Source organism: Macaca nemestrina, chromosome 17 (genome assembly GCF_043159975.1).
Source record: "Macaca nemestrina isolate mMacNem1 chromosome 17, mMacNem.hap1, whole genome shotgun sequence".
Classification (NCBI taxonomy): Eukaryota; Metazoa; Chordata; class Mammalia; order Primates; family Cercopithecidae; genus Macaca; species Macaca nemestrina.
The window spans coordinates 20,398,094-20,412,684 of NC_092141.1; the positions used below are offsets into that span (position 1 = coordinate 20,398,094).

Genomic DNA, 14,591 nt, shown 5'->3' on the forward strand with positions numbered 1-14,591 from the left:
TTCTTTTATATTTTCTTTTAATGTTGTAATTTTGGTTTTTAAGCTTAGCTATTTGGACCTCATCTCTAGGAAACAAGCAGATGGGACTAATCCCTGAGAGAAGGGAAACTCCTGCAGTGATGGATGGCCAGCCCACCAGCTCTCTGCCTGGGAATAAATCCACCTCCCAGTGCAGGGAGCTGGCCTCTGAGTGCAGCACAGCAGCCTCACTGGCTGAGGAGGCGGTGATCAGAGAGGGCAGCTGAAGCCGCCCATTTTATGGAATGGGGCACCAGAAAGGAGGACGCTATGAAGAGAGGGGGCCCAGGAGTCTATGTGCAGGTCTCCACGAGTCCATGGCCAAGGGTTGTGCTCTCTGTGTGCAGGTTGAGGCCACTCGAGGTTTACCAGATAGTCTGAGATCAGAACAGATGCACTAAAATTGGATGTGTGTGTACACTTGTCCCAGGTAAGGACCGAACACTGAATGCACAGCAGGGAAGGAGCACAGGCTGCATTTGCTGAGATTTCACATGAAATCTTATGTGTGCGTTTGCTTTGTATTCTCTCTCACCAGACCTTCAAAGTAAGTGTGGTGCTCCCTGGGCTCTTACTGCACATGCTGAGCTCCAGTGAGGAGTGAGCTGCTTTTATCCTCTGTGATCTATAAATTGTTACACTTTCCCCATAGTAAAAACTCAATCTGATTCCACAGCTGTGATAATAAAAACTGATTGGGAAAACCCCAGAGAGATGCAGGATCAAAGTGAGGCTGTTTAGATCATCGTGAGCCTGAGACAGCTGGTTCCTGCAAGAATGAATGTACAGCATTTTGTAATCAGTCTCCTGCCTTTTTCCCAAGAAGCTTTGCTTTTTTTCTTTTTGACTTTTGGACTTAGTGTACACAGAGTCAGTTCATTTGTAGACACCTCATGGAGGCAACTAGAGGTCCTTGGTGAAGGTAAAGAAGTACTGGGAATGCAGCCACAGAATCCAGCAGTGTCCTCGATTGAATTTAGCACAGTACACAATTCAGTGTGTGCCCTGAAGCTTCTCCCCCCAGTGATTGATGTCTTTACCAAATGTTAATAACCAAGGTAAGGCAAGTAACCAGGTAACCAAGGCAAGCGAAACATCTTTAAGAAGCAAATGCCATGGGCTGTGCAGTTTTGCTTTGCCCTGTCCTGCTGCGTTATTCATGAGTGTTGTGTCTACATTCCCCCGTCTGGAACTTTAGTACAACCTCAACACTCTGGGAAGATATTCATGGATATGCACTAAAATTAGGATTTTACCTTCCCGTGTGCAATTCAATATCATCATTTTTCTCAAATGACTTTTGTTCCATTGAGGTGGACAAAATTCTGCATCTTACAATTTTTTTTTTCCTAAACTGTCCTGGAGACCTAACCAATTTTGGAGATGGTTGGACTGTTACCCTTTTATTAAACATCTAAGACTTTCATCAAAAAGTTCCATATTCCACTCAGAAATATCTCTAAGGTACCTATATCCTAGGAAAAGTTAATTTTCTATTAGTAACTAGCATTTCCCTGGGTAAAAATAATCAGTGAGTTTCTTTCTGTTTTTGCTCCACTTTTTCCTTCCCAAAAATCTTGTACATAAATTCCAAATGTTAGTGTTCAGAGTGGACACCACACTCTAGCCCCTTAAGACAATCAAGGTCCTTTCCTCCTTGTTTCCTTCCTCCCTCCCTGCCCTCCTGCCCTCCCTCCTTCCCTCCCTCTCCCCTTCCCTCCCTTTCTTCCTCCTTTTTTTTTTTTTTTTTTTTTTTTGATAGGGTCTCGCTCTACCACCCAGGCTGGAGTGAAGTGATTTGATCATGGCTCACTGCAGCCCCAACCTCCCCAGGCTCAAGTGATTCTCATGCCTCAGCCTTCCCAGTAGCTGGGATTATAGGTGTGCACGATCATGCCTGGCTAATTATTCACATTTTTTGTAGAGACAGGTTCACGCCATGTTGCCCAGGCTAGTCTTGAACTCCTGGGCTCAAGCAGCTCCTGCCTCAGCCTCCCAAAGTGCTGGGATTTGTGAGTCATCACACATGACCTCCTTTTTAATTGAGGTATAACTTACATATGTGCATGGAGATGTTCACGAAGTGACCCAGGTCTAGAAGGCACAGCATTCAGCCCCCCAGAATCCTCTTCATGTTCCCCTGGTTACCAGCTTCTACTCAAGGGCATTGATGATGCTAGTCCATTTTATTCAGGGATTAATATCAAAGAAAATACCTGAAGATACAGCCTATAGAATGCCTGCTTGGCTGTTTTTCATTTTCTTCTCTTTGTTCTTTTGATGAACCCCTGAGTCTCAGATAAGTGGTCTTTGGGAAAAGTCCTTGCCATATTAACATCCTCAGGGTGGTCTGTCTGTCTTCTTAGTTTTGGCTTCTTCTGTGAGCATTGAGGACTGTTGCCCAGCAGCTCAGCCAGATTTCACCTCCCTCTACTCTAAGGCCTGAACCAGCTCTAGTCATCCCTTCGCCAAAAATGAGACTTTTCACCTCCATCCAGGGGCAGGTCCTGGAGCGAGTTCTCAGCTTGCTCCCTGGGGTGCCCAGGACTTGCCCAGCCACCTGTGCCCAACAAACTGCTGTTTTTCTGCCTGGTAACCGGTACATTGGCCCTGCCCACATGAGTCCCTTGCTGCCATAGCTTCCTTGACCTCTCTGGTCACTGCAGTGGGACTGGATCTTAACCCACCTACCTGGGACCCACAGACCCTGCCTAGCTCCTGGCTGCCCAGGGCTGGACGCTTTTCTAGTCCAGGAAACCAACCCCCAAGAGACTGGTGAATGATGGCATGATCCCATCACTGCTGCCTGCCTCTTCCCTCCAACTCCCACGAACTGGCCCCCAGGTCCCAGGCTGCAAGAGCTCCTAGAGACTGTGCTAGCCCCAAGGAAGTCCTGGCTCCTGGAGGACTGACCCCCTTCCACTCCATTAGGCCATCAGCTGCCATCCTCAGCCTTCCCTGCCTCCCCTGGGCTCTGCTGATGAGGGTGCAGCACACCGCGTAGCTCATAGCCTCTGTACGTGGTCTGTAAGGGAACAGTAATTTAAGTGATATGGCTTTTCCAGAATGAACTGAGAGCTCTGATGAAGCATAACTCAATTCATCCCTTTTCTGCAAGTCATCTTCCATCCATGTGGAAAGTGTGAATGATACCAGCTGTGCCGCACTGATACTGACCCCCTCGTTCCTGAAAATACACCTTAGAGCTCCCGAAAGCACACTCCAGTGACTGGAAAGGAAGTCACTTTTGTCTTAAGAACAGCAGCGGAGCAGCCTCTGAGATGCACAGGGCTCTACAGGTTGCTGCTTGGCCTTACCTCTGAGGTTTCCTAAGTGCACACAGCTTTTTTTTTTTTGTTTTATTTCTGAGAAATTTAATTATTATAGTTTTTTTTTAAATCAAGTTTTATTTTAAAGTTTCAGGGTACATGTGCAGGATGTGCAGGTTTGGTACATAGGTGTGCCATGGTGGTTTGCTGCACAGATCAATCCATCACCTAGGTATTAAGCTCAGCATACATTGGTGATTCTTCCTGATGTTCTCCCTCCCCCACCCCCAACAGGCCTCAGTGTGTGTTGTTTCCCTCCAAGTGTCCATGTATTCTCATTGTTCACCTTCCACTTAGAAGTGAGAACATACTTTGTTTGGTTTTCTGTTTTCTGCACTAGTTTGCTGAGGAAAGGGGCTTCCAGCTCCATCCATGTCCCTGCAAAGGACAGGATCTTGTTTTTTTGTGGCTGCATAGTATGGTGTATATGTACCACATTTTCTTTATTCAGTCTATCACTAATGGGAATTTGGGTTGGTTCCTTGACTTTGCTATTGTGAATGGTGCTGCAGTGGACATAACGTGTGCATGTATCTTTATGACAGAAGGATTTATATTCCTTTGGGTATATACCCACTGATAGGATTGCTGGGTCAAATTGTTTTTCTTCTAGATCTTCGAGGACTACAAGGAACTTACACAAATTTACAAGAAAAAAACAACATCCCCGTTAAAAAGTGGGCAAAGGACATGAACAGACACTTCTCAGAAAAAGATATTTATGTAGCCAACAAACATGAAAAAAACCTCAACATCACTGATCGTTAGAGAAATAAATGCAAAGCAAAACCACAGTGAGATACCATCTCACACCAGCCAGAATGGCAATTATTAAAAAGTCAAGAAACAACAGATGCTGGCAAGGTTATGGAGAAAAATGAACAGTTTTTTTTTTTTTTTTTGAGATAGTATATTAGTCCATTTTCATGCTATTGATAAAGACATACCTGAGACTGGGAAGAAAAAGAAGATTAATTGGATTTACAGTTCCACATTGCTGGGGAGGCCTCAGAATCATGGCAGGAGGCGAAAGGCACTCCTTTCTTTCTTTTTTTTGAGACGGAGTCTCACTCTGTTGCCCAGGCTGGAGTGCAGTGGTGTGATCTCAGCTCACTGCACCCTCTGCCCCCTGGGTTCAAGCGATTCTCCTGCCTCGGCCTCCTCAGTAGCTGGGATTACAAGCGCCTGCCACCATGCCCAGCTAAGTTTTATATTTTTAGTAGAGACGGGGTTTCACCATCTTGGCCAGGCTGGTCTTGAACTCCTGACCTCGTGATCCACCCGCCTCAACCTCCCAAAGTGCTGGGATTACAGGCATGAGCCACTGTGCCCGGCCGAAAGGCACTCCTTACATGGTGGTGGCAGCAAGAGAAAAAGAGGAAAGAAGCAAAAATGGAAACCCCTGAGAAACTCATGAGATCTTGTGAGACTCATTCACTATCACGAGAATAGCACGAGAAAGACTGACCCCCATGATTCAGTTACCTCCCCCTGGGTCCCTCCCACAATACTTGGGAATTCTGGGAAATACAATTAAAGTTGAGATTTGGGTGGGGATACAGCCAGACCATATCAGATGGAGTCTTGCTCTGATGTCCAGGCTGGAGTGCAGGGGCACCGTCTCAGCTCACTGCAACCTCCGCCTCTCGGGTTCAAGTGATTCTCCTGCCTCAGCCTCCCAAGCAGCTGGGACTACAGATGCACACCACCATGCGTGGCTAATTTTTTGTATTTTTAGTAGAGATGGGGTTTCACCATGTTGGCCAGGCTGGTCTCAAACTCCTGGCCTCATGTGATCCATCCACCTAGGCCTCCCTAAAAGTGCTGGGATTACAGGCATGAGCTACTGTGCCAGGCCAAAAAAGGAACACTTTTATACTGCTGGTGGGAATGTAAATTAGTTCAACCATTGTGGATGACAGTGCACACGGCTTTGAATTGTCCCTCAGCTGCACTGAACTGGGAGTTGCTGGCGCTCCTGATGCTCAGCTAGAATTAGAGATGATTTCAGATGGCAACTAGGGGACCGGTTGGGGTTGTTGCACTCTGAGATGAAAGGGAATGTCTTTAGGGGTATAACGTTCTTGGAGCGAGTGTTATGTCGCAAACCATAGTTGGGTGGCCTCCACCTCTGCCAATGTCAGCAATAAAAAGTCTGAGGCAGGGAAACCTTGTTTATAGGAAGGAAGAGTGTTTCCTGACCATAGGCTTGGGCTTGTCTACCTGACTAGACTTGGACTTTTTGTAATAATGATTTTTTAAGGTAGTACACGTCCTCCTTTTTCCTTTGTCGTTTCTGTGTGGTCTCACTGCTGCAGTGCCAGGGTCTGCATTCAAATATGGCCGAGCCCCCAGCACAGCCACCAGTGCAGTCTGTCCTAAGGCACTGGGCTCTCAGAGCTCTCCTGCGGGTTTTAGTCATTTTGTTTGGTTTTTCAACCATGGCTTTGATCTTGCCAGACTTTAGTCTCAACCTATGACCCATTTATAGTTACAGATCAAGAACCAGTGCTCACTTTGGCAGCATACATACCAAAATGGGGATGATACAGAGAAGACTGGCAGGTTCCCTGTGCAAGGAAAACAAACAAATAACTTTTTTTGTTTTCAAGAGAGTCTCACTGTGTCCCCCAGGCTGGTGTGATCATGGCTCACTGCCACCTTGAATTCCTGGGCTCCGGTGATTCTCCCACCTCAGCTTCCCAAGTAGCTGCAACTACAGACATGCACCATCACACTTGCCTGATTTTTATTTTTATTTATTTTATGTTTATTTTTTTGGGACAGGGTCTCACTCTGTTGCGCTGGCTGGAGTGCTGTGGCATGATCTCTGCTCACTGCAACCTCTACCTCCTGAGTTCAAGCAAATCTCCCCCCTCAGCCTCCCGAGTAGCTGGGATTACAGGCACACACCACCATTCCCGGCTAATTTTTGAATTTTTTTTGGTAGATAAGAGGTTTCACCATGTTGGCCAGGCTGGTCTCGAACTCCTAACCTCAAGTGATCTGTCTACCTTGGCCTCCCAAAGTGCTGGGCCACCACTCTGAGCCCAAAAAACTATTCTTGACAGTGTTAACTAGCATATAGGCGCCTTTTTGGTTGTGGGAGATGGTGGCATTGTTGAGCTTTTGGATCCATCTGACCTCTCAAATGCTTCTGAAGATTTTGCAGATGAAGAAAAACGCTGTTTTGTATCAGCAATGATAGAAGATGTTAAGTGTGTATAAAAAGTTCTCATGATTTGGGAAAAGAAAGATTTAGCAAGTGTTAAAGTGAATTTGGGAAGGGAGGGAGGAAGGGTGAGAAGGAGAACCTGGCCCATTTGGACGCACAAGTTCCCTGGGGCGGTAGCATTCACCAGTGCAGAGAGCAATGCCATCTACCGCAGAGCCAGTTCCTGATGGGCCTGACCTGGGCTCAGAAAATGGGGTTCTAGTTTCTTTAACTGACAAGAAGGAACCAAAGTTTTAGCGCTCACTCCTCTAGAATCTGCCCTCTCCCACCCTCAGCCTTTCTTTTCACTCTTGTCGAAGACGGATTGAGCAAGCTGCAGGCCTCTTTCAGCAGGGTCTGCTTTCAGCGCTGCCAACAGTGCTGACATCCATGCCGCGGCCATCCTGCCTGGTGTCATCTCCTCTGCTCACCCTTCTCCAATGGTGTCCACAGCAAATGGGACATGTGCTTCAGAGGCAAATGGATCTGGTGTTCTGGCCCTGACTCTGGCACTAGAAATCTTTCTTTTTGCTCTGGCTTTCTTATCTGTAAAATGGGTATAATACTAGTCACTGTGCATGGCTGTACATGAGAAAATGCACAGTGACAGGCCCATTACAGGCACTCAGCAAATGCCACTGCCCTTCCCAGCCCACCATTTTTTTGAGCTTCATATTTAAGGGACTCCTGCTTTTTTTTTTTTTTTTTTGTGAGACAGGGTTTTGCTCTCTTGCGCAGGCGGGAGTGCAATGGCATGATCTTGGCTCACTGCAAGCTCCGCATCCTGGGCTCAAACAGTCTTCCTGCTTCAACCTCTCAAGTAGCTGGGACTACAGGCATGTGCCACCACACCCAGCTAATTTTTGTGTTTTTAGTAGAGATGGGATTTCGCCATGTTGGCCAGTCTGATCTCAAACTCCTGAGCTCAAGCGATCCGCCTACCTTGGCCTCCCAAAGTGCTGGGTTTACAGCGTGAGCCACCATGCCCAGCCAAAGGACTCATACTTAAAGGACTTTGGTCTTACTCATTGAGCATTTGGTTTTCTATTGAAAATGTGGCCTTTCTGTTGGAAAAAATCTTGTATCCGTCATCATTGCTCTTGGGAAAGAACAATTCCAGCAGGGCAAGTGCTTGCCTTGTGTACATGGTTGCCTTGAGATCAGCGTAATGTGTAAACATCAAAATGGCTTTCTGGATATAAAGCCTGGCTTTCCGTCCCCCAAGTCAGCACTGCAAGAGATGGGTCTGGAGATAGGGTCTCTGGCAGCCTGTGCATGGTAGAGGAAGGAAGGGGGAGCTCGGTACTGGCAGGGACCACAGTGCTCTCTGCCTTTCCCAAGAGGAAAGCAGAAACCAGACCCTCTGAAAGAGGCCCTCCTTGTTTTCACCTTCCCAGGGTTTGACGTCCATAACATCTGGTTTGAATGATTTCAGTGAACTGGATGGGGCACCCCCCACCACCACTTCCTGGTTTTTTTTCCCTCTGCCCTTTTTTTTTTTTTTTTTTGAGGTAGAGTCTCTGTCACCCCAGCTAGAGTGCAGTGGCACGGTCTCAGCTGACTGCATCCTCCACCTCCCAGGTTCAAGCAATTCTCCTGCTTCAGCCTCCTGAGTAGCTGGGATTACAGGTGCCCGCCACCACACCCAGCTAATTTTGTATTTTTAGTAGAGATGGGGTTTCACTCCATTGGCCAGGCTGGTCTCAAACTCCTGACCTCAGGTGGTCCACCCACCTCAGCCTCCCTAACCTACAAACCTCTTCAGAAAGTGTAAAATCAAAGCATTCCCCATTTCTAAAGCAGTGTCCAGCTCCCATCAGGTAGCTGTTGAACCCAAAGAGACTTTGAATCCAAAAGTCCACATACGGGATCAGCTTCCCAGTGGCCCCAGAAGTTACAAGATGGGGCCCTCCCAACAAAAGGCATCCTCAGGCTTTTACATAATGCTGATGTATGTGCTTAGCGACTGCTGAAAGTTGGTCGTGCTTGAGTCATGAAAGCCAAGATGAAGAGACGTTATTATGGTTGTGTGTTGCTTTCAGCCAAATACTCCTCGCTGGGGAAATGTAACTGCAAAGCAGACTCCAGGACACACTGTCTTCCTGAAAGCCGGTGCTTTTGGGGGACATTCTGGGGCCTACCAGGCTCATCCTGGACACTGACTGAAACTGAGAAGAGGTTTGCTGGGAAGACAGGGACAGATTACTTGTATCTGTGTCATTCAGGTATATCCTTGTATCTGTGTCATTCAGGTAAACCCTACATGTGACATGTGACACCATCTCTTTTGACCTCAGTTTCAAATGAGATATTTCACCAACCTTATTGCTAAGGGTCAGGCTAGGTTGAAATAACCCTCAAAAATTCTAGATAAAAAGCTAAATGAGATTATAGGCTTTTTTTTTTTTTTTCCTAAGATTATTTGCTTCCAGAACCCTAGGGAAACTTCACAGGAAACATGGTACCATATTTTAGTATACATCTCCACCTATGCATGTTCTCCAGAACCTCTTTACACACACTTTGAGGAGAGTTCCATCAAACCTCCTTCTCTTATTCCATCTTAATGTCGTGCCTTATTCCTCTTCACCCTGCCTCTCCTTTTCAGCTACAAATTGATTCTGACAGAAACACCCTAAATGACCTTCCCAGGGCAGTCAGAGAGTTAACTTGTTATAGGGCTGCATTTGGCCATCTGGGCAGAGGGAAGGAACAATGGTCAGTGTTCCCACCCACCACAGCTTTCCAAGTTTGCTGGCTTCACATTTCCCAGGACAGGGCATGAAGAGGAAGAGCTCCTCAGTGGCTGTGGGGAGACTGCAGGAAGGAACCCTAGACTTGCCCAATTCTTCTTGTCCCAAAACCCAACACAGACCTAAAACTCAGCCAAGCCCAAGCTATGCCCCGCTTCTGCAGTCTCTTGCAAGGCCCCTGCTTAAACAACCTGAGCTCCCAGCTTTAGCAGGCTTGGGAACCTGATGCTTCATTTGGGACAAAGTTTGTGGATCCAGGAAAGAAAACCTTGTTGGGGTGAGCAGGTGGGTTGACAGGACTGAGGATCTAAGAGGTGGGGATGTACTGGAGTCCCCAGCTGGCCTAGGTGACCTGCACAGGAGTCTTCAGAAGCCACCGTCGCCATGGGCAGGGACTTAGAATTGAATTTTTTTGTTTGTTTTTTTGAGACAGAGCGTTACCGAGGCTGGAGTGCAGTGGTGCAATCTCAGTTCACTGCAACCTCCACTTACCAGGTTCAAGGCATTCACCTCAGCCTCCCAAGTAGCTGGGATTACAGGTGCCCGCCACCACCCCAGCTCAGTTTTGTATTTTTAGTAGAGATGGGGTTTAACCATCTTCACTAAGCTGGTTTCAAACTCTTGACCTCAGGTGATCCACTTGCCTTGGCCTTCCAAAGTGTTGGGAATACAGGCGTGAGCCATCATGCCCGGCTAGAGTTGAATTTTAGTTTCCTTCTCACTGTGCACCAAGCAGCTGCTGGGAGCTGCACCCATCCTGAAGGAGGAACTTCTTTCTTCCCATGCAGTCTCATGCTCCCTGCTTGTTTGGCATGCCGACGGGGCTGCTGAGCAGGAAGGGTTTTCTTTTCCCCCTGAGAAGCCTCCTAAATGATGGGGAGAAGAGCGTGGTAGGAAGAGCAATCCAGAGACAGCCTTGTAGGTCTTTAAGACCTTCTCATCTTGGTCTGCTTGTTGTGAATTGGGATTATACAGAGATGGTGATGGTGGTAGTGATGGTGGTGATGGTGGTAGTGATGGTAGTGATGGTGGTGGGGATGATGGTAATGATTATGAAGGTAGTGATGATGGGAATGGTTATGAAGGTAGTGATGATGATGGTAGTGATGATGGTAATGGTTATGAAGGTGGTAATGATGGTAGTGATGATGGTAATGGTTATGAAGGTAGTGATGATGATGGTAGTGATGATGGCAATGGTTATGGAGGTAGTGATGATGATGGTGGTAGTCATGATGGTAATGGTTATGAAGGTAGTGATGATGATGGTAGTGATGATGGTAATGGTTATGAAGGTGGTGATGATGGTGGTGGTGATGATGGGAATGGTTATGAAGGTGTTGATGATGATGGTAGCGATGATTGTAATGGTTATGAAGGTAGTGATGGTGGTAGTGATGATGGGAATGATTATGAAGATGGTGATGATGATGGTAGTGATGATGGAAATGGTTATGAAGGTGGTGATGATGGTGGTAGTGATGATGGTAATGGTTATGTAGATAGTGATCATGGTAGTGATGATGTTAATGGTTATGAAGGTAGTGATGATGGTAGTAACGATGGGAATGGTTATGAAGGTAGTGATGATGGTAGTAACGATGGGAATGGTTATGAAGGTAGTGATGATGGTGGTAGTGATGATGGTAATGGTTATGAAGGTAGTGATGATGGTGGTGATGATGGTAATGGTTATGAAGGTGGTGATGATGGTGGTGGGGATGATGGTAATGGTAAGAAGGTAGTGATGATGATGGTAGGGATGAAGGTAACGGTTATGAAGGTAGTGATGATGATGGTAGTGATGATGCGAATGGTTATGAAGGTGGTGATAATGGTAATGGTTATGAAGGTAGTGATGATGGGAATGGTTATGAAGGTAGTGATGATGGTGGTAGTGATGATGGTAATTGTTACAAAGGTAGTGATGATGATGGTGGCGATGATGATGATGGTGATAGTGATTCTTCCTTGATGAAATGAGTCTGGGAAATGCTGGCATGTACAAAACTAATCAGGTGGGTTAATCTGAGAATAAGATATCTTTGAGCCTTTGATGACTCTCCTGAGAGATGGACGGAAATCCTCTACTGTTTTGAGCACTGACGGCTTTTCCTCAGTGCTATTCTGTGAATGGAGTTGGGCAACACCAGGCCATTCCTGATACCAAAACAAAATGTACTCTGAGCAAATTTGGGAAGTTTATTCTTATGTTGCCTTACTGAAAAATCCAAAGGTAGATTCCCATCTTATCCCATTCTCCCTCATCTGTGATACTGCACAGTTCGCAATAGTATTTGTTTATTACTACTTTTCTCTCCTGCAGAACATCGACATCACCAATTTCAGCAGCAGCTGGAGCGATGGCCTGGCCTTCTGTGCCCTGCTCCACACCTACCTGCCTGCCCACATCCCCTACCAGGAGCTGAACAGTCAGGAGAAAGTAAGTCATGGCCCTGTCACCTTGGTTATCCTCTAGGAAATGCAGGGGGATTCTTAATTGAGAAACCCCACTGTGAGAGGGGCTAACAGGCCTGAAGTAGAAGTTGGGATATTGATACCAGGTATAGATAACTCGTGAATGTGTGACTGCACTGTGGAATCCCATCCTCAGCAAATCTTCCCCAGCTTCCTTTCTGAGGAATCTCACCTTCATGGTTTCAAGACCTTGGCCAGCATTTTTCAAAGCCTATTCCAAAGAACCAGCAAACACCAACAAAAAGAATTCCCTGCTCAGATAAGTCTGGGACACTGTATATTGCATCACATTTTCAGAGAGCATGGTGCCTGTTAACACATTAAAGACTTCAGGAAGTCCTACATTAAGAAATCTGTGTGACTGTTTAACCCAACATAGATCAGATCCACATAACCTCTTTACTTATATTTGTTTATTTTACTACAATCACCATAACAAGGGTTGGCAAATTTTCCCTGTTAAGGGCCACGTAATAAACTCAGTGGGTCAGTTGGTCTCAGTCACAACTATCCAACTCCACCATCGGGCTAAAGAGGCCATTGATCACTTCGTAAATGAATGGGCATGGCTGTGTGCCAACAAAACTTTATTTACAAAAACAGGCTATGAGCCAGATTTGGCCCATGGTCAGCAGTTTGCCAGCCCCTGACCTAGAACCTCCTACAAAATGTCCCACAGAGAATACTTTGGAAAATGCTGTGCTGGGTCCTGCTGTTGGTCACTCAAGAATTTCTTGTCAAGCATTGGGCACTGTCATAAGAAAACAATAAACAGTAGAGACGTTCTGCACCCTCATGAGCTAGACAGACAATAAGCAAGCGAGTAGATTTATAACAAGTAAAATTATAAATGAGCAAGGATAAGTGGTCAAAGAGCCCGGAGAGAAACTCAGTGCTGTGAGACTGAGTGACGGGGCTCGCATTTAGACCAGGGAGACTGCAGCAGTGATGTCAAAACTGGCGTCGGGGCTGGGCACAGTGGCTCACGCCTGTAATCCCAGTACTTTGGGAGCCCGAAGCGGGCGGACACCTGAGTTCAGGAGTTTGACAGCAGCCTGCCCAACATGATGAAATCCCGTCTCTACTAAAAATACAAAAATTAGCTGGGCGTGGTGGTGCACACCTGTAATCCCAGCTACTTGGGAGGCTGAGGCAGGAGAATTGATTGAACCTGGGAGGCAGAGGTTGCAGTGAGCCAAGATCGCACCACTGCACTTCAGCCTGGGCAGCAGAGCAAGACTCCGTCTCAAAAAAAAAAAAAAAAGAAAAAGAAAAAAAGAAATTGGCATTGGAAGATAGAGGAGGTAGCAGTGCAGAGCCAGGGCTATGGAGCAGCTGCAGCTGCTGGGGAACACCTTGGTGTTGTCCAGGCCGTGGAAGAAGGCTGGTTGGCTGGATGTGGTTAGTGGGGCCAGAGAGGCTGTGCTGACCCAGGGAAGCCAAGGGGCAGACCCTGTAGCTGGGCTGATCTGGGGAGTCCGAGGGGCAGAGGCTGCAGAGCTTCCCCACAGCTCTGGTTTGGCCTCACCCACTAACCACTAGGATGGTAGCAACACAGATGGAAAGACCTAGAAAGATTCAAAATATGTCTCAGACAGAATCGACTGGACTTAGTGACAGATTGGTTGTAGGGGAGGAGGAGAGGAAAGAGTCAAAGATGATGCCTTGGTGTCTAGTTTGAAAGGGCCGTTTTCTGAGATGGGGAGGGCATAGATATGTTTAAAAGCTCTGTTCGATTATCCCACATCAGGATTTAAATAAAGTACAAAGAAGGGTCATAGCAATGACAATAACTGAGCGAAGTAATTTAGTTTTTTAAGGTGTTAGAATTCTCCAGAGAAGCAAAACCGAGAGAGAGAGAGAGAGAGAGAGAGAGAGTGTGTGTGTGTGTGTGTGTGTGTGTGTGTGTGTGTGTGTGTGTGTGTGTGTGGAGGTGGGCGTGTGGAGGGATGGGGGCCAGGGAGAGAGATTTATTCTAAGGAACTAGCTCGAGATTATAGAAGCTAGCAAGTCCAACATCTGCAGGGTAAGCCAGCAGGCTGGAGACTCAGGGAAGAGCTAATACTGCAGTCCCAATGTGAAGGCCATTTGCTGGTGGGATTCCCTCTTCTTGGGTGAGGTTAGCCTTTTCTATTAAGGCCTTCACCTGATTAGATGAGGCCCACCCACCCTAAGTGGGGTCATTTGCTTTGCTCAAAGTCTGCTGTCGGGCCATGCGTGGGGGCTCAGACTTGTAATCCCAGCACTTTGGGAGGCCAAGACAGGAGGATCACTTGAACCCAGGAGTTTAAGACCAGCCTAGGCAACATAGGGAGACCCCCATTTCTACAAAAAAATTTTTTTAATTAGCTGGGCTTGGTGGCACACATCTGAGGTCCCAGCTACTCGGGAGGCTGAGGTGGGAGAGTCACTTGATGCTTGGAGTTTGAGGCTGTAGCAAAGCTGTGATTGCACCACTGCTGTCCAGCCTGGGTGACAGAGACCCTGTCTGAAACAAACAAAAAAGCTTCACAGAAACATCTAGAATAATATTTGGCCAAATATCTGGGTACCATGCCTATCCAAGTTGACACATACAATTAACCATCACAGAATGTATTAAAATCTTTAAATTACGTTTCTGTGGGGTGCTTCATTTGTGAAGCAGGCTGGACAGGATTATTAAACATTCTGGGGGAAAGATGTTTAAATCATGTGAAGTCTGAGGTGCTGTGAAATACGCAGGTGGTGATGGCAGGCAGGAAATTGTGCAGCAAATCCAGAGCTGGATGGGAGAGCAGAGCTGGAAACAGATCTGGG

At 46.7% G+C, this 14,591-nt stretch overlaps 1 protein-coding gene and 1 pseudogene across 6 annotated transcripts in view; both read left to right on the forward strand.

The window, feature by feature from the left end:
- The window catches only part of LOC105493330 (sperm antigen with calponin homology and coiled-coil domains 1), a 316,001-nt gene that overhangs the window by 282,566 nt on the left and 18,844 nt on the right, over positions 1-14,591 (forward strand). For all 6 annotated transcript variants that reach the window (XM_011760890.2, XM_071082511.1, XM_011760889.3 and 3 more), the window contains one exon: positions 11,641-11,757. In XM_011760890.2, the coding sequence (XP_011759192.1) occupies positions 11,641-11,757 (117 nt within the window). The remainder of the gene's footprint in view (positions 1-11,640; positions 11,758-14,591) is intronic.
- On the forward strand, positions 5,856-5,956 carry LOC112428809 (U6 spliceosomal RNA; annotated as a pseudogene).